A 15,363-nucleotide genomic window follows, 5' to 3' on the forward strand; every position below is an offset into this window, starting at 1 on the left:
TTGTAGAATTAAACACAATTTTATACGACTAAATTATGTCTTTTGAGTCTTTATTGTCCCATCACTATTTCCCCTCATTGCAGTGAAAAACAGTCCTGCCTCCACTCCCTTCCGCCTGGACCTGCCAGAGCAAGAACCTCCTCACCCCACCCTGGGGCCCTGCCTGAGTCATTCTCTGTCCCCCTTTCCCCACCCCCAGCACTGGGGTCCAGGAGACAGCTCCAACCAGGCTGGGGAGGGAGGCGACCACAGCCCCTTGTCCCTCCATTCCACAGTCCAGGCTTTGTCTCTACGGACAGAAGGGAAGTGGGGAGATGGGAGGAAGGGTAAGAGGTTTACCCAGAATAGTGTTAAACAGCTGGAAAGTGTTGCTAAAAGAGGAGCCTTGGCCAAATGATTAATGAAGAGTCAACAGTACAGGTATAGGAGTCAGGCACGCATTCCAATGTCAGAATGACAGTTTAAAAGACTCCACCCATCTCCTTTTCTAAGGATCTACATCCACCAACTATCCATTTTCACTAAAAGTAAACCTGGCTCAAGCTGCAACTGCAGAGGAATGGAGAGTAATTAAGTCACACCAGCAGACTGGCTCAAGTGGGAAGGACCCCTGAGGTTGGATGGGTGAATGGAAACACAGATGACTCCAGTAACTGGCTCGGCTCTGCTCTACTGCGCTTTTTTCAGCTTGTGGGCAGGCTTTGCATTCCAGTAGTAGAGGAGCTGGGCAGCGATGAGGCCATTGCAAAGAGAAGAGACCACAAAGGTTCCAGCCAGGAGGGGGTCTCCAGTTTCCTGGTTTTAAGAGACAAAGCCAGGGTGACCTTCAGCACAGCCCAAGAACAGAGGTTCCAGAGAGAGGGCAGCTTTAGCCCTTAGCTGGAAAAGGTAAGATGAGATTTTAGTGCCTTCTAAAAAGAAAGTGGTATACTCACCTGAATGGAAGTAAAGATTCGGGCCAGGGAGCCCCCAAACAACAGAAAGACTGTGATGGCTGAGAGCTGACCTGTGTTCCCATTGTGGTAGTTGGTTGCTGCCTGCAACAGCTAGGAGAGACTTTGAAACTTTTGATTCTGTCATCTGAGCATTCCCATGCTCCCATCACTGATTTCCCCTTTCCCCTTAGTCCAATACCCCCACACCTCAGACACTTTCTCTGCCCCTCTACCCTGCCCTCCTCCCAACATCCTTCCCCTTGCTCTTAGTACCCACCCTCCCCACCACCACAGCAGGCACATTAGAAGCCTGGAGCAGGGTGACTACAGCCATGGGTGTCAGAGGTGAAAGCAGCACCAGCAGGATCAAGGCGTAGCAGACTAGGAAAGCAACACCTGGAGGTTGGGAAGACAAGGAGTCCTCATCAACCTCTCAATGTCCTCCAGCTTCCCAAGGCCTGAGTTCCCAGAAGCCAAACAGCCTGCTCTTGGGTGAATCATCCGTACCTTTTACAGTCTGTGCTCTATAGTGCATGATCAGGAAGCAGATGGTGACTGTCTGGAGCATCAGGAACAGGGCTTCACCCCAAGAGCTGCAGAGTCAAGAGTTTAGAAGGACTAAAGGTGGGCCTGGAAAGAGCCAGCAAACGCCTCCATAGCCCATCTATCTAGGGACACAATTCTCTGGTTACTTTGTCCTCCATAGCCCTACTTCATTCTGGATCCTGGGCATTCTTAAGATGCTCACTTCCTCATCACCAACTAGATTTCTAAAAGGGCTAAGCTTTCTTGCCCCTTTTACCTCCCTCACTTAAGCTCCCATTAGAGTCGTGGGCACATACCCTTAGGGATAAAGGGTGGGCCCCCTCACCTGAATGGGAAGTTGTTGGTGATACTGTAGACCATGGTCCCAGTCAATGCCACTAACTCCAGCATTACTGACTGGAGACTCAGCCCTTCAGCACTCTTGGCTCCCAGGATTTTAAAAACCTGGGGAAGCTTTACTGGGGAAAGGATGAGAAGGGCAGGATTGAGGAGCCTCCATTCCTTGGGGATACAACAACAGCTATAAAAGCATGTTAACCCATTTTCAGTTAAGGGACCCATAAAGTTCACGGCCCCCATCCCAACAGCAGGAAAGAAAGATACATACCCAGAAGTGACCCAGCCACAATGCCCAGCCCTAGGCCTTTGCTGAGGAGAATCTTGAGACAGGGGACTGAGAAGAGAAAAAGGGTTAAGCAGAGACGAAATCCTCTGAAATCCAGACCAGGACATGAAGTCTGCTATGGACTTGCCCCTAATCCCCACCTCTCTGGAAGGTGGTGAGGGGAGGGATAAATTGGTCCTTCATTTACCATTAGGACTAGGATACTTCCTTTTTTTTAGAGACAGTCGCTTTATCGTCCTCCTCGGTAGTAGAACGCTCCATGGCATGAAACAGCTCACAGCAACTTCCAACTCCTGGGCTTAGGCAATTCTCTTGCCTCAGCCTCCTGAGTATCTGGGACTACAGGTACCCACCACAATGCCGCCTATTTTTTTGTTGCAGTTTGGCCCGGCCAAGTTTGAACCCGCCACCCTCAGCATATGGGGCCAGTGCCCTATCCACTGAGCCACAGGCGCTGCCCAGGACTGGATATTTTCTAAAACAGATTTAACCACAATGCCTTCCCTCCCATCCAATCTTGCATTCCCTACATTTAAACTCCTTCACTTCCAAGATTCTCCATTGCTTCCCTGTTTAAAGTAAGGAAGGCCCAAGAGTCCTCTGGGCACCGGGGCAGCCCACTTCACCTGTCTCCTCCAACGGCAGTTCTCCATACCACTCATTCCTGAGCCCTCTTGATTTACCCTGGCCCCTTACTCAGGCCCTTCCGGGACTTGCTTTTATGCCCTGGCCACCCACAACTTCTCTAGCCTTGAAGCCTTCCCCTCAAGGAGCTTGGCTCAGTGTGAGTCAGACTCACAGGTCGTGAATATAGCTAAAAAACTGGCCCTCAAAGCTCAGGGGAGGTACCAAGAATTGAGAGGGGCAGACTGAGCAGGCTTCCCAGAGGGTGTCATGTTTGAGATGGACTTTGCCTAGAGTTGCTCCACAAATACAAACAAGAAGGTAGGCAAATTATCCCAAAATTAAACCATGAGCAAAAGTGGAGGCTGGAAAGAAAGCAGTCAGGGTAGCAAGGGCCTGTGCTAAGGCCTTATTCACCAGGGATTTTGAATTAAGTATAACACTGCTAGCGATCTAATAAAGGTTGAAATTATTTGACCTGATTGTTATTTTGTCTCGCAAAAATTTGAATCTTTTCGTTTCTCATTATTGCTAAAGCCCAAACTTCACAATTTCCTTCACTTGGCGGATTCCCCTCTTGCCAAAATATGGCGTCCTCCCTCCAGGGAAAGAGAGACACTTCCGCCCCTCTCAGAAGCGACTTCCGCCCAGTTTGGAACGGCAGCAATTACCGTTGTCATTTAGTCCCCAGTCACGCCTTAGAGGAATGATTCGCGGTTGTTCGAGCTGGACTTGGATCGGATGCTGAATAAAACTCACCGTGAAGCAAGTCCCACTGGACGAAAAGCTGGTCGTAGCATTTCTCAGGTAAAAGAATCGGCACCAGCAGCCGTTTGAGCGGTCCGTCTGCCTCAGCCGCCATATTGCAAGTCTAGCTTCCGCCAGTCTCTCCAGACCGTCATTGCCTTACGCCGGCGCTTGCGCAACCCGGCACTCCTCCTCTTTTCCCGCGACGAAGCTGGCTCGCCACATGTTCGTCGCTCTTTCTCTCGCCACTCCAGCTTCAATAGCGTGAAATAGGTCTCATTCAGAGACCACGTTTTGGAGGTTCTCCCTTGTTCGAGTTGTGAAGCTGTACGCCTGCGCATTTAGACCTTCCGTGCCCTTGTTGACGCTTCCAGTTTGGAAGCAAGATTTATCCTGCGTTTCTTTGCTTTTCCTGCTGGGCGCCATCTTGTCTTCTGTACAGCCAGCTTTATATTGTTCGAATTTGAGAGAGAAGGAGCGCGATTCTCCAAAGTGGCGTTGATTGGGGGTGCTGTAGGTTTCTATCTCCCATTCTTTTGGCGTTTCCTGAAGGAACAGCGCCGGCGGGAGCATGACAGTCTGCGCTCGGCAGCACTTTAGTGGGTGCCCGACCGCGCACCCACTTTGTAAGAGGAGTGCGCCGGTAACTGCTGGGCCTGGGACAGTGAAGCAAGAGAGGAGGTGAGGGAGGCAAGTCCAGCTCGGGGGAAGAAAGCCCTTGAGTCACCACTTGGGACACGGAGCTGGCATTCTCCATGAAGCCTAGGCCTTGGCTTTGGCCTGGTGTGTTAACCTTGGGTTCTACCCTACCTCGCTGGCCCGATGGCACACCACGTGCTAAGTGAAGACTTCTTCAAGGCTGAGTGGGCCCAAAAAGCTCTGCTTGGGAAAGGACACCTTCCAGCACCTGGCCCTGCATTCCACTCCGCCACCCAGTGCCAGGACGCCAACCCAGGTTGCTCCATCCTAGTGCCTTAACAGTTCTTGGGTGGCTCCTGCTCTGCAGGGTCATAGGGTATGTCTGCAGGTAGCAGTGTGGCTGCCCTAGTGGGGTGTGTCTCCAGGCTACAGCTATAAGTCAATCAGCCTAGCCCCTACTGCTCACCCCCACCCCCGCGATTGCATCATAGCTTGCTGAAAACCGTGGCATTGGTTGGCACTCTGTATTAGTATAGACTGTGGCCATACAGGGGGCTCTTTCTATAATCCTACATGGGCTTCAATGAGTGTCTCTCTCCCACCCCCCATAAAGTACTGGGGATGTTAGGGTTGGTTTGGTGAGTGACCCAAGCTGGAGGGCATTCTGTTCTTCGGAGCACATAATTGTGTGTGCATGTGAAGGCAGAGTACACACTACTTTGGGGGTTGATGCAGCTTGTTCTAGGTGGGCTAGGGGCATCCCAGGTCCAGCAAAGGTTAAATCAGGCTTTTCAGCCAGCCTGGGATACAATGGATAGGGTAGATGTTCTCATTGCTTGTGGAAATGAAAGTCCATAGCCATTCACTTGTTGCTTTGGCTGGCTGTTGCACCTGTAATTGTCTAGGAGTGGGAAAAGACTGCTGTGATGGGTGACTCCACTGCTTGCTGGAGTGGGGGAACTGAAGTAGCCGGAGGCCCCAGAAGGAAAAGGGGGAAGGAACACCTCAGACAACACCAGCTGTGCCAGGCAGGTAGGGTCACATATTGACAATGTTGTTCTTCACCAGTTGTTTCTGGCCCCTGAGACTCTCACCATGGAAGGCACAGAAAGGCATTTAAGAAGAAACTTACAGCTTTTAATCCTGGCAGGACAAGGGACCAAGGACAAAGATTAGAGTAGGTTTCACTACTCTCCTACTGGGGGGGGAGGGAAGATCTCACACATTTAATAAAAATCTCTCCCTACCTCCCTCCCAATTGTATTATCTCTATTTTTTTGTTCCTCAAGAAGACAGGGAAGGAAGATGACTTTGTTTTTGAGTCAGTTGCATAGTGAGGAAATGATGTCCCTTGGTGCCCTGAAGGTTGGGGCAGATGCTCAGAGAGGTTGGTAAGTGGATGGACGTCTCCGGACAATGCAGAAGGCAACAAGCACCAGGGTGAGGAGGCCGAGGAGGATCAGGCCAATGATGAGAGGCAGCAGGATGGATCGGTCACTGGGACAAGAGAAACCTGGCAGAAGTACAGGGCAAGTGAGCATTGCAATATGGTGGCTAGCATAAAGGTAGGAGGAGGGAGGAATGTGGGGAGGCCTTGGGGAGCAGAAGACTGGGGAGAAGTTCACCACAAAGTCTCTGAGAAGTAAATAAACGGGGAAAGTGAGTAAAATCTTGCAGAGGGAGGAGGGGACAATTGCCCTATAGCCATGATAAGCCTGGGAGAGGGAGGAAATTTAGGGGGTTGAAAAGGGAGATGACTGGCTGGGTGCAGTGGCTCACGCCTGTAATCCCACCACTGTGGGAGGCAGAGGCAGGAGGACTGCTTGACCTCAAGAGTTTGAGGCTTGTCTGAGCGAGAGAGACCCCGATTCATGAAAAAAATTGAAAAATACAGCTGGGTGCCACGGCAAGTGCCTATAATCCCAGCGGCTTCAGAGGCTGAGGCGGCAGGATGTCCACAGCCTGAGCCCGAGGTTGCAGTGAGCTATGATGCCATTGCACTCTGCTCAGGGCATAGAGTAGAACTCTGTCTTGACAAAAAAAAAAGAAGAAAAGAAAGAAAGAAAAGGGAGATGGCTGGCTTATGGGCCTGAGAAAGGGGCTGAAAGTGCAGTGGGAGAATGCTAGGAGGAGAGAAGGTGAGTCTTACTTGGTCCAAAGGCCCCTGTGTGGGGCAGCTGAGCAGCCTGTAGCCTCAGGGAAAGCAGGTCTACATGGATAGATGGTGAAAGCATGATGCTTGAGTTTCTGCAACTGAAGCTCCTGCCCAGGGGTGCTTGGAGATCTTGAAGGGATGAATTCTGAGCTGAGAATTCGTACTCTGAAGGAGTGAAGAAGGGTCAGGTTCTGTCCACCTCCCCATCTAGTCCCATTAGGAGCCCCAGCATCTAGTGTTAGCATTGAGGAAGGGAAGGATGTTACCTTTTGCTTGGGGGAAGGACACATTGTACTCCACAGCCATATAGCTCAGATAGACAGTGCTCTGCTTTAGGTCCTGAGGGGACAGAAAGCCTCAGGGCAGTGAAGGGGGTGAGGATTGTGGGGATGGGACACTGTGGAGGAGTGGGAGGGATGAGGGTGAAGTTATTGAGCTATACCTGTTGGAATCCAAAGCTGAGCTGTCCATAGGGAAATGAGAGAAGCAGGTGAGGGTGGGCACCTTCACAGCTCCCTTGGGGCTTGGTTTTGTTGGGGTTCAGTTCAGAGAGGCCCCAGGCCTGTGAGGAAGACAGAAGGTCATGAGACTACATGGCCACTGTTCTTACTTCCTCCCTCTGAGCCATAGCAAGTCTTGCCGCCTTTCCCTCATGTCCCTACTATGATTTCGCTTTACCTTTCCATTCTGGGTTGAGTACAAGACTCGGATCTGAATCTGGGCATGAAGGTGAACACAGGGTTGGGAATTATTAGTCCACATGTAGTCTCCGGTAGCCTCCTGGGAGCCTGGGCTAGGAGGGTTTGGAGTCGGTGGAAATGGTCCTGAATGGTGGGAAGTGGTGGACAATCCTGGGCTGGTCACAGTGCTGTTGCTTGTGGGATGAACTGTGGAACTTCTATGACTGGTGGTGGTCGTGGTGGCAGTATTTTGAGTGGGTCCATGGCTGGTAACAGTGCTGTTGCTGGTTGGATGAACTGTGGTATTTCCATGACCAGTTGTCGTGGCAGGATTATGAGTGGCAGTTGTGGGTCCATGGCTGGTGGTACCCATAGTGGTGGTTCTATGAGTAGTAGTTCTGTGGCTTTTGGTAGTCCTGTGGCTGGTTGTTGCAGTGCTTTCTGTAGCTGTAGGTGTCACCGTGAAGGATGGCAGCAGAGTGGCCGATTTTTTGTGAGGACAGTCATTCCCCATCCCCTGGGCTTTCAACAGAGGAGAGACTGGTTAGCAACCCCGGGGGAGGCTTCTTTCTGGACTCTCCCTCCCTCCAGCCCCATTTCTCCTTACCTGCTAGTAGCCCCAGCAAGGCTCCTGAGAAAATCACAGCCAGCTTCATGGTAGAACTGCCTCATCCAAAGTCCAGCTAGGCGGTCTGAAACCAGTTGCTTAGCCCTAGTCTCAGCTTTCTCTCAGAAAGGAGGAAATGAAAGACATACTTCCTGTTACTGAATAATCCCACCCTCAACCTGACTCAGACACCTCAGCTCTAGCCACCAACCTCTTAGTCATTTCGTAATTAAGCTAGGGGACTACTGGCCCCAGCTTTGTTAAGTGGGAATGGCTAGGGCAAAGTCAAGATTATCACGTGGGCACAGAATGGGATGGAGAGTTCTGGGCTAATTTGTCTACCTCAGCAAAACTTGCTAAGCAGCTGTGGCAGTCACAGGACCAGTTGAGAGAGCAGGTTCCTCCCTCAGTAGCCTCCCAGGAAGTAAATTTGACAGGCATTAGAACCAGTTAATTGCCACTACCCTTCCCTTTGACCCCATTACTCTCCATCTATTGCTTCCCCTCAGCCCTGGCATGAGGCACTTATGACAGTACACCCCCACCACAGGGTCATGCTCTCCAGTTCACCTTACTCTCAGAGTATAAGAATGCATCATCTGCCAACTTACTAAGGAAGCAACACAGGCAAAAGATTAACTGGTGAAGGGGGGGACTTGATGTGTACCCAGTAGCAGGTGGGAGAGGGTAGGGGAAGTTAAGAAATGAGAAGCCCAAACAGGCAGTTTCCAAATCATTTTATTCAGAATTTTGTGTTTGTTCCTGAATCAATAAATACTATACAAAACAATGTAAAAATGGCTACCATTTTGTCTCCCCTGCTCCCCCCACCTGGGGACAATCCCCTGGACAACCTCACTTGTTTCAGGGGATTTTGCCTCCAGATTTGGTCCAGCAAATGAGGTTGAGTGACATATATAACCCCTTGACTCATTTTCAAAGGAATTCAGCTGGGGTGGAGAGAGCCTCTGGGATCTGGAGGTGACTAGGTTAGGGAAATGGATTAGTGTCTTTTGGGAGAAGAGACGGCGCCTGGGGCAAGAGCCTACCCCAAAGAAAAGGGTGTCTAAAATGTTCACGGTTCCTTCTTTTGCCTCAAAAAGTGACATTTATTCAAAGAAAAAAAAAAAAAGAAAAAGAAAAAAATGACAAGATGTCCATCCCTTGGCTCCCTTCCCTCCCCCCTCCTGCTGCTCCTCAGCCCCCCAAGATTGAACCCCGGCTGGGGCTAGGTAGCAGGACAGCCCCTCTCAGATGAGGTCTGCAACGTTGAGGGGCATCTCCTCGATGGAGGTGTTGTAGAAGGTCTCGATGTCTCTAAGAGTCCTCTTATCTTCTTCTGTCACCATGTTGATAGCCACACCCTTACGACCAAAGCGTCCACCACGACCGATTCTGGAAAACAGGATGAGGGAGATGAGGAACACCAAAAGCTTCCCCTGGAAGCTGGGTGCATATTCCAGATCTACTCTTACCTGTGGATATAGTTTTCTCTGTTGGTAGGAAGATCATAGTTGATGACTAAAGAAACCTGCTGCACATCTATGCCTCTGGCCTGTGTGAAGACAACAACTTTAGCCATGTGGACCAGAAAATGAAATGTATCCCAAAGGAACTTAATGGTACACATGTAGGCAGCCAAGGGAAGGCAAAGGAAATTAGCATCCCCTGTTCCCCAAAGACCTTAGGCATGCCAAATTTTATTCCAAGTTGCTACTTTCCTGAGAGAGGCACTAGCTGGCCCCTTGGAGAGGGAATCACCTTGGACTCTCCCTTCTTCCTGTCTTCTCTAAATAAATTCCCTTCTACTCACCAGCAGGTCAGTGGTAATCAATACTCGGCTAGAGCCAGAACGGAACTCTCTCATGATCACATCTCGTTCCTTTTGGTCCATATCTCCATGCTAGAAAAGAGAAACATGTAACAAGTAGGCACACGAGCACCAGGAAGACTGGCTTTGGCTGATAGACCCATAGTAGACTAGTAATAAGGGAAAAAATTCACCATGGCAGACACAGTGAAATCTCGGGCATGCATCTTCTCAGTGAGCCAATCAACCTTCCTCCGGGTGTTGATGAAGATGACTGCCTGGGTGATGGTCAGGGTTTCATACAAGTCACACAGTGTGTCCAGCTTCCACTCCTGGAGGTGGGGGGAGAAATCAGTCAGGGGCTATACCCAATAACTTACTACCAGGCCCGCCTCCTGCACTGGGCCCCACCTCTCGTTCCACATTGATGTAGAATTGGCGAATACCCTCCAGGGTCAACTCTTCCTTCTTGACAAGAATCCGAATAGGGTCCCTCATGAACTTCTTGGTCACCTCAAGCACATCAGAAGGCATTGTAGCTGACAGCAAAACCACCTAATGCAAAAAAAAAAAAAAAAAAAAAACAATCAACCTTAGGGTGGTGGATACTTCATTTGACACTTGGCCTCCTGTCCCCCAACAAGCCTAAAACTGAGGTAAATGCAAAGTAAGGTTACATGGTTAGAGTCCAGAATTCTGTATGGTTCCTCTGGTACTTGATACTGTTCTTTATCATAACTACACTGTAATCTAAAACCATTGCTATGTAAGACAGAAATAGTCTTTCTCACCTGGGTGTTGCTGTTGAGCTTTTGGAATATGTCATAGATCTGGTCCTTAAATCCACGGCTTAACATTTCATCAGCTTCATCCAGTACAAACATCTTGATGTATTTGGGAGCTAGATTAGAAAAAAAATACCAACATGTATATAGTAATTAAGGAAATGTGAAATGTATTCTTTCCTGATAAAGAATATGGAGGGAAGAGGTGGTCTGCTCTCAGAAGACAGAGACTGATCCTTTGCCCAGGACCTCCCTGCCAAGCCAAATAGCCCCAGGAAGTAGAACACTACTTGGGGCTAAGGTGACAGGGAAGCCAGGCTCAGATGACACGCATGAGGTTCATCACAGAGCAACTCTTTACAGAAGGGGAAACTAGCATCCTTGGGAATGGCTTTGGCTTAAACTGTAAGACTAGGAAAGCATACACAAGAGAAAAGTGACCCATGGGGCTGGAAAATTGAGTTACTTACACAGGTATCTCCGGTTAAGCATATCAAACACTCGGCCAGGGGTACCCACAATGATATGGGGAGCTTCCATTTGCAGTTTTTGCACTTCAGCACGAACGTTGGTGCCCCCAATGCAGGCATGACAGGAGGCACCCATGTAATCTCCTAATGCCATGACCACCTTCTGTATCTGAGGCCAGAGAAGACAAGCATCCATATATCAACTATGTACCTATACCAGCCTCTATAACCTTTTGAAATAGGTTTCACTCTATTGCCCTGGGTAAAGAGCAATAACATCACCATAGTCCACAACCTCAAACTACTAGGCTCAGCTTCCCAACTAGTGAGGACTATAGAGGCACATGCCACACTGCCTACCTCATTTTTCTATTTTTTGTAGAGACAGTCTTGCTCAGGCAGGTTTTGAAATCCTAAGCTTAAGTAATCCTCCTGCCTTCGCCTCTCACAGAGCTAGTATTATAGCATGAGCCACTGGGCCCAGGCAGCCCCCATTTTTAATGTTTCCTATATATTTGTTATTTTCAACAACCTTGTGATATGCACTACTATTGAACTCACTTTTCAGGTGAGAAACAGCCAGAGATCAAATAACCCACTCACAATGATCATTACTGCCAACAAGTGGTTAAGACAGGACCAAACCCAGCCTGGCTCCTGAGTGTACAACTGATTTATGATAATTTCTCACAGAAATAATTAACAGTTTCCCTTTTTTTTTTTTTTTTAAGAGACAGAGTCTTACTTTATTGCCCTTGGTAGAGTGCAGTGGGGTCATAGCTCATAACAACTTCCAACTCCTGGGCTTAGGCAATTCTCTTGCCTCAGCCTCCCCAGTAGGTGGGACCACAGGGGCCTGCCACAACACCTGGCTTTTTTGTTGTTGCAATTTGGCAGGGGCTGGGATCCAACCCACCACCCTCAGTATATGGGGCGGGTGCCCTAGCCACTGAGCCACAGGTACCGCCCAGTTTCCTATTCTAGACAGAATCTGCAATGCTTCTGAAAGCTAATTGTGACCTGTTTTATCACTTTTCAGAACGAGATTTATGAAATGGATGATACATGTCCATGCCCTACTGTACTCCTGCCACAGAACTCAAGCTAGATAGCAATAGTCAAACTTAAAAAGTACGCATTGGTTCTCTTGTAACTTCTTGCTTACATTACCTGTGTGCAGAATATATCACTACAACTGCCTATATTTATAAATATTCCCTGAGCCTCAGTAAGTATGATTTTAGTATTTCTGATTCTTTTCCCCTTAAGGCCCAGAAAGAATGGCTGGCACCCATAGCTCAGTGGATATGGCACTGGTCACATATACTGAAGCTAGTGGGTTCAAACCCAGCCGGGGCCGGCTAAAACAACGACAGCTGCAACAACAAAAACAGCCGGGCGTTGTGGCAAGCACCTGTAGTCCCAGCTACTTGGGAGGCTGAGCCAGAGAATCACGTAAGCACAAGAGTATGAGGTTGCTGTGAGCTGTGACACCATGGCACTCCCCCCAGGTTGACAGCTTAAGACTCTGTCTCAAAAAAGAAAAAAAAAAAAAAAACAGAAAGAAAATGAGAATCCATGGGGGTGGCGCCTGTGGCTCAACAGAGTAGAGCGCTGTCCCCATATGCTGGAGGTGGGTTCAAACCCAGCCCTGGTCAAAAACTTAAGAAAAAAAAAAAAAGAATGAAAAATGAGAATCCAGTATTATAATTTCCTGTGCCCTAGGCATGAAACAGCTCTGGCCACCAACCCAGGCATCAAGCTAGGATGAACAAAGGGCTGTCAGTCTACTCTGCCCCTGACTGATGTAAGAGTAACACCACCAATGAGGTGCCTCTTTGCCCAATGCCAGGGGTTTGTTCATAAAGCAGCAACCAAACTTGCCTAGCCAGCCAGGCTTCTCCCAATAGTCTTTGCATTTGACTTAGGAAATGGGTGGAGAAGTGGTGGCTGTGTTTGGGTAAGAAATAGCTTATAATTTATAATTAACCCAATAAGTGTTGAGAGTTAGAAATCATCAAGCTGTTTCTCTATGAAGCATACACCTCTTCTTCCCTCAAAGCATGAGTTGACTCCCCTGACTTTTAGACTGCAGTGGTCATCCATAAATTGGCCCTTCAAGAGGGAAAAGAAGCTATGTTTTCTTACCTGCTGAGCCAATTCTCGAGTGGGTGCTAAGACTAAGGCCTGAGTGGCCTTTAGATCCAATTCAATCTGCTGCAAAATCGAGATAGCAAATGTGGCTGTTTTCCCAGTCCCAGATTGGGCTTGAGCGATCACATCATAACCTAAACAAAATAGGAGGCATTAAATGTGGTAGAGAATTATGTACTTTTGGGCTCATGGAACTTTCAAGGCTTAATGACAACCCTTAGCAACCATCATGACACATGTAGCATGCTTCAGAAACTTTACCTCACCAAATCACCACAGTTACACAATGGGAACAGATCAGGAAATAAAGACATGTTATTAGCTCACTTAGTAAACCAACAAGGTGACTACAATACTACCCATTAAAGGAAAAGCAGTAATCCATGTGCCCTAGGCATGAACCAGGTATAAGCACAGATCAAAAGCCAAGCTGGGATAAACAAGGGGTTTCTTTGTCCCTGGCTGATATGAGATGGGCACCACCAACCAGATGCCACTCCACCCAGGTCTGGGACAGTCCCAAATCTGTTCTGGGGATGAAAGGTCTCACCCTTGATACAAGGAAGAATGGCTCGCTGCTGGATGGCAGAGGGCTTCTCAAAACCATAGGCGTAGATACCACGGAGGAGGGACTCCGAGAGATTCATGTCATCGAAGCTGTCAACAATCTCATTCCAGTTACTCTGTAGGATGCAATGAAATTAAAGCTTAAGCCTAGAGCAAACAGGATCCATGCCTATACCAAAGCAGTGCCCAATAGCCCTCTCTCTGCGATAAGCTGCTTTTCACTGTAAAAATGTTAGATCTTCATGGAAGGAGCTTCACTAATTTCGAGTTAGTATGCATTTAAGATTTATGCATCCTCTGTTCTGCTTTAATTTATACTTCTATCATGAACAACACCTCTGGAAACCTGCGGACACTTGACAGTGGCACTGCTTTGTCAGATTTGAAAGGCAGTGGTGGTAGGGGCCCAGTCTCACCTCGATGACGCCTTCGGGCTCCATCCCATCAGGTCCATTGTCTCTAGATCTGTTGGTTTAAAGCAGCAGTTTTGTCTCCTGCCCGCATTAAGCACTCACAAATCCTGACAGCCAGCCTCTTTCAGCAACTGGCCATGCAGGATACCATCAACTTTCGCTACCAGATCCAAACTCGCACAAGTTCTCAGTAAATACTCAGGTGAGTTACTTCAAAACTGAGCCAAGTCTTTGCCCCGTCCCTAGAGTAACTTAGGCCAGGCTGCCCTGGAAATGATGAGGGTAACCCTCCCTGAAGACCCAGAGTATGGAAGGCGTGCCACCATGCTCGTAATGCCTGGAAGAGGTGCTTGCCGCCGGGCCCACGTGTCTAGGTACCGGGTGCTCAAGGCCAGAGCGCGTGCACCCCCCAACGCGGCAACAGGAGCACCGGAAGTCCCGCCTTTCACCTCCCAGATCGCGAGTAGGACATCCCCTTCCCCCCACGTCATCCCGCCCGCCGTCTTCCCCCCACCCGAACTACCCCCCCCTCACGGTGCCCGGATGTGGGAGGCCGCGGGCGGTGGCGGCCTCGCGCACAATGAGCCCCAAGCCGAGCTACCAAAGGGGGACATTGCACAACACTTAGAAGCTAAGCAGACTGGGGGAGGGGAAAACCTCAGGCCGCCATGTGCTCACTCCCTCGACCACCCGGCGGCGTACCCCCCCCCACCTCCATGGAACAATCCACATCCCGCCCGCCCCCGTCGCGAAATGGCGTCGCCCTCCCATACCTCAGGCCGCTCACCCCCGAAGCAAAGTGGACCTGCCCATCCGCAGTTTGCCAATTGCCCGGCTTGTGCGGCAAAATGGACCCGCCCGCCCGGCGCCGGGTGGGCTCCTGGTGCCTCACGCGGCTGCTCCTCGGGGTTAGGCTCAGTCCTGGCCGTCAAGAAAACCAGCACACTAAACGGCCGGCTTCTTTCCCCCCGACCCGTGTTTCAACCGCGACGAACCGACTGGATCTGAAGACCCAGCCACCCCCGCCTCTCCCGAGTGGTACCGTCAGAATCCTCCGGAGTCCCCAACGCGCGAGCCCTCCCTCCGGCACAGTGAGGCAACAGGACCTGCCGGCCCTGGGCCACGCAGTTTCGGCCGCCTCTGCCCCTCTTTCTCATGCTAAGTCGCGACCTCATCTCACCACTCAACGCCGGGACTTTGCGCACGACACCAACTTGGTTCGAGTCCGCGTAACGAACCTCGCAGGCTCGGCCCTAGCCGAACTGTCCTCGCCCTGGCAGCACCATCGGCCATGGACATTCCCCCACACTCCCTCAGGATGACTCCTCCCAGCTTGGTTTCACCCGCAACCCTGGTGGGCCTAGGGTCGTGGGCCTCTCAGCTTCCCCTCAGAAGGGAGCAGCAGGGTAAGTAGGCAAACCTCTTGCAAATGCCTTTCTTACCGGGAATCCTGGCTCGCAGACATGATCCTTAGAAACTAGGGCGGAGTGCCCGCCTATCGACAACTTATAGAGTGCCCGACCCCGCCCTAGCCATCGCATTGGCTTGTCCGTCTCGGCCCCGCCTGCCGGCGCTCAGCAACTCCGCGTGACGTTAGTTCGGAGGC

General features: G+C 50.0%; 3 protein-coding genes, 3 non-coding genes and 1 pseudogene across 10 annotated transcripts; all 7 read right to left on the reverse strand.

Annotated features, from left to right (window-relative positions):
• Nucleotides 1-25: 25 nt before the first annotated feature.
• MPDU1 (mannose-P-dolichol utilization defect 1) lies at nucleotides 26-3,799 on the reverse strand. Of its 4 annotated transcripts, XM_053569956.1 has the most exons (7): nucleotides 3,490-3,799; nucleotides 2,089-2,154; nucleotides 1,807-1,939; nucleotides 1,443-1,528; nucleotides 1,213-1,331; nucleotides 936-1,046; nucleotides 28-795 (listed from the first exon to the last, which is right to left on the reverse strand). In XM_053569956.1, the coding sequence occupies exons 1-7, from the start codon at nucleotides 3,590-3,592 to the stop codon at nucleotides 670-672; spliced, it is 744 nt and encodes a 247-aa protein (XP_053425931.1). In that variant the 5' UTR covers nucleotides 3,593-3,799; the 3' UTR covers nucleotides 28-669. The 4 variants fall into 4 exon arrangements, with proteins under 4 accessions (XP_053425930.1, XP_053425932.1, XP_053425931.1 ...); XM_053569955.1 differs by lacking the exon at nucleotides 1,213-1,331 and having other exon boundaries at nucleotides 26-795; nucleotides 1,807-2,001; nucleotides 3,490-3,662; XM_053569957.1 differs by lacking the exons at nucleotides 1,213-1,331; nucleotides 3,490-3,799 and adding an exon at nucleotides 2,294-3,483 and having other exon boundaries at nucleotides 26-795.
• A 1,454-nt stretch (nucleotides 3,800-5,253) lies between these two features.
• On the reverse strand, nucleotides 5,254-8,137 carry CD68 (CD68 molecule). Its single transcript, XM_053569950.1, has 6 exons — nucleotides 7,559-8,137; nucleotides 6,950-7,473; nucleotides 6,714-6,833; nucleotides 6,538-6,610; nucleotides 6,266-6,436; nucleotides 5,254-5,629 (listed from the first exon to the last, which is right to left on the reverse strand). Exons 1-6 carry the CDS (start codon nucleotides 7,605-7,607, stop codon nucleotides 5,496-5,498), a joined length of 1,071 nt encoding a protein of 356 aa, XP_053425925.1. The 5' UTR covers nucleotides 7,608-8,137; the 3' UTR covers nucleotides 5,254-5,495.
• Nucleotides 8,138-8,278: 141 nt separating this feature from the next.
• Nucleotides 8,279-15,358, reverse strand: EIF4A1 (eukaryotic translation initiation factor 4A1). 2 transcript variants are annotated; one of them, XM_053569942.1, is made up of 11 exons: nucleotides 15,200-15,358; nucleotides 13,761-13,809; nucleotides 13,328-13,460; nucleotides 12,772-12,911; nucleotides 10,624-10,792; nucleotides 10,160-10,269; nucleotides 9,780-9,923; nucleotides 9,563-9,700; nucleotides 9,372-9,461; nucleotides 9,034-9,113; nucleotides 8,279-8,953 (listed from the first exon to the last, which is right to left on the reverse strand). In XM_053569942.1, exons 1-11 carry the CDS (start codon nucleotides 15,220-15,222, stop codon nucleotides 8,809-8,811), a joined length of 1,221 nt encoding a protein of 406 aa, XP_053425917.1. In that variant the 5' UTR covers nucleotides 15,223-15,358; the 3' UTR covers nucleotides 8,279-8,808. The 2 variants fall into 2 exon arrangements, with proteins under 2 accessions (XP_053425917.1, XP_053425918.1); XM_053569943.1 differs by lacking the exon at nucleotides 15,200-15,358 and adding an exon at nucleotides 14,531-14,672.
• Nucleotides 9,185-9,326, reverse strand: LOC128571430 (small nucleolar RNA SNORA67). The gene has a single exon (XR_008375845.1). It is a non-coding gene; the product is annotated as a small nucleolar RNA SNORA67 (small nucleolar RNA).
• Nucleotides 10,366-10,504, reverse strand: LOC128571503 (small nucleolar RNA SNORD10). The gene has a single exon (XR_008375904.1). It is a non-coding gene; the product is annotated as a small nucleolar RNA SNORD10 (small nucleolar RNA).
• Nucleotides 12,336-12,480, reverse strand: LOC128571463 (uncharacterized; annotated as a pseudogene).
• On the reverse strand, nucleotides 13,159-13,293 carry LOC128571461 (small nucleolar RNA SNORA48). The gene has a single exon (XR_008375869.1). It is a non-coding gene; the product is annotated as a small nucleolar RNA SNORA48 (small nucleolar RNA).
• Nucleotides 15,359-15,363: the final 5 nt, after the last annotated feature.

The sequence above is a fragment of the Nycticebus coucang genome, chromosome 18, assembly GCF_027406575.1.
Source record: "Nycticebus coucang isolate mNycCou1 chromosome 18, mNycCou1.pri, whole genome shotgun sequence".
In the NCBI taxonomy this organism is placed as follows: domain Eukaryota; kingdom Metazoa; phylum Chordata; class Mammalia; order Primates; family Lorisidae; genus Nycticebus; species Nycticebus coucang.

Coding starts and splice junctions, on each gene's coding strand:
- MPDU1 (XM_053569955.1), bottom strand. CDS start 3,530: ATGCTACGACCAGCTTTTCGTCCAGTGGGACTTGCTTCACG. Junction 2,155..3,489: donor CCAGTGGGACTTGCTTCACG/GTGAGTTTTATT, acceptor TTCTCTTCTCAG/TCCCCTGTCTCAAGATTCTC. Junction 1,047..1,442: donor TAGAGCACAGACTGTAAAAG/GTACGGATGATT, acceptor AGTCTCTCCTAG/CTGTTGCAGGCAGCAACCAA.
- CD68 (XM_053569950.1), bottom strand. CDS start 7,607: ATGAAGCTGGCTGTGATTTTCTCAGGAGCCTTGCTGGGGCTACTAGCA. Junction 6,611..6,713: donor TCAGCTTTGGATTCCAACAG/GTATAGCTCAAT, acceptor CTGTCCCCTCAG/GACCTAAAGCAGAGCACTGT. Junction 5,630..6,265: donor CACAGGGGCCTTTGGACCAA/GTAAGACTCACC, acceptor TACTTCTGCCAG/GTTTCTCTTGTCCCAGTGAC.
- EIF4A1 (XM_053569942.1), bottom strand. CDS start 15,222: ATGTCTGCGAGCCAGGATTCCCG. Junction 10,270..10,623: donor GCTTAACCGGAGATACCTGT/GTAAGTAACTCA, acceptor TTTCTAATCTAG/CTCCCAAATACATCAAGATG. Junction 8,954..9,033: donor AGAGAAAACTATATCCACAG/GTAAGAGTAGAT, acceptor CCTGTTTTCCAG/AATCGGTCGTGGTGGACGCT.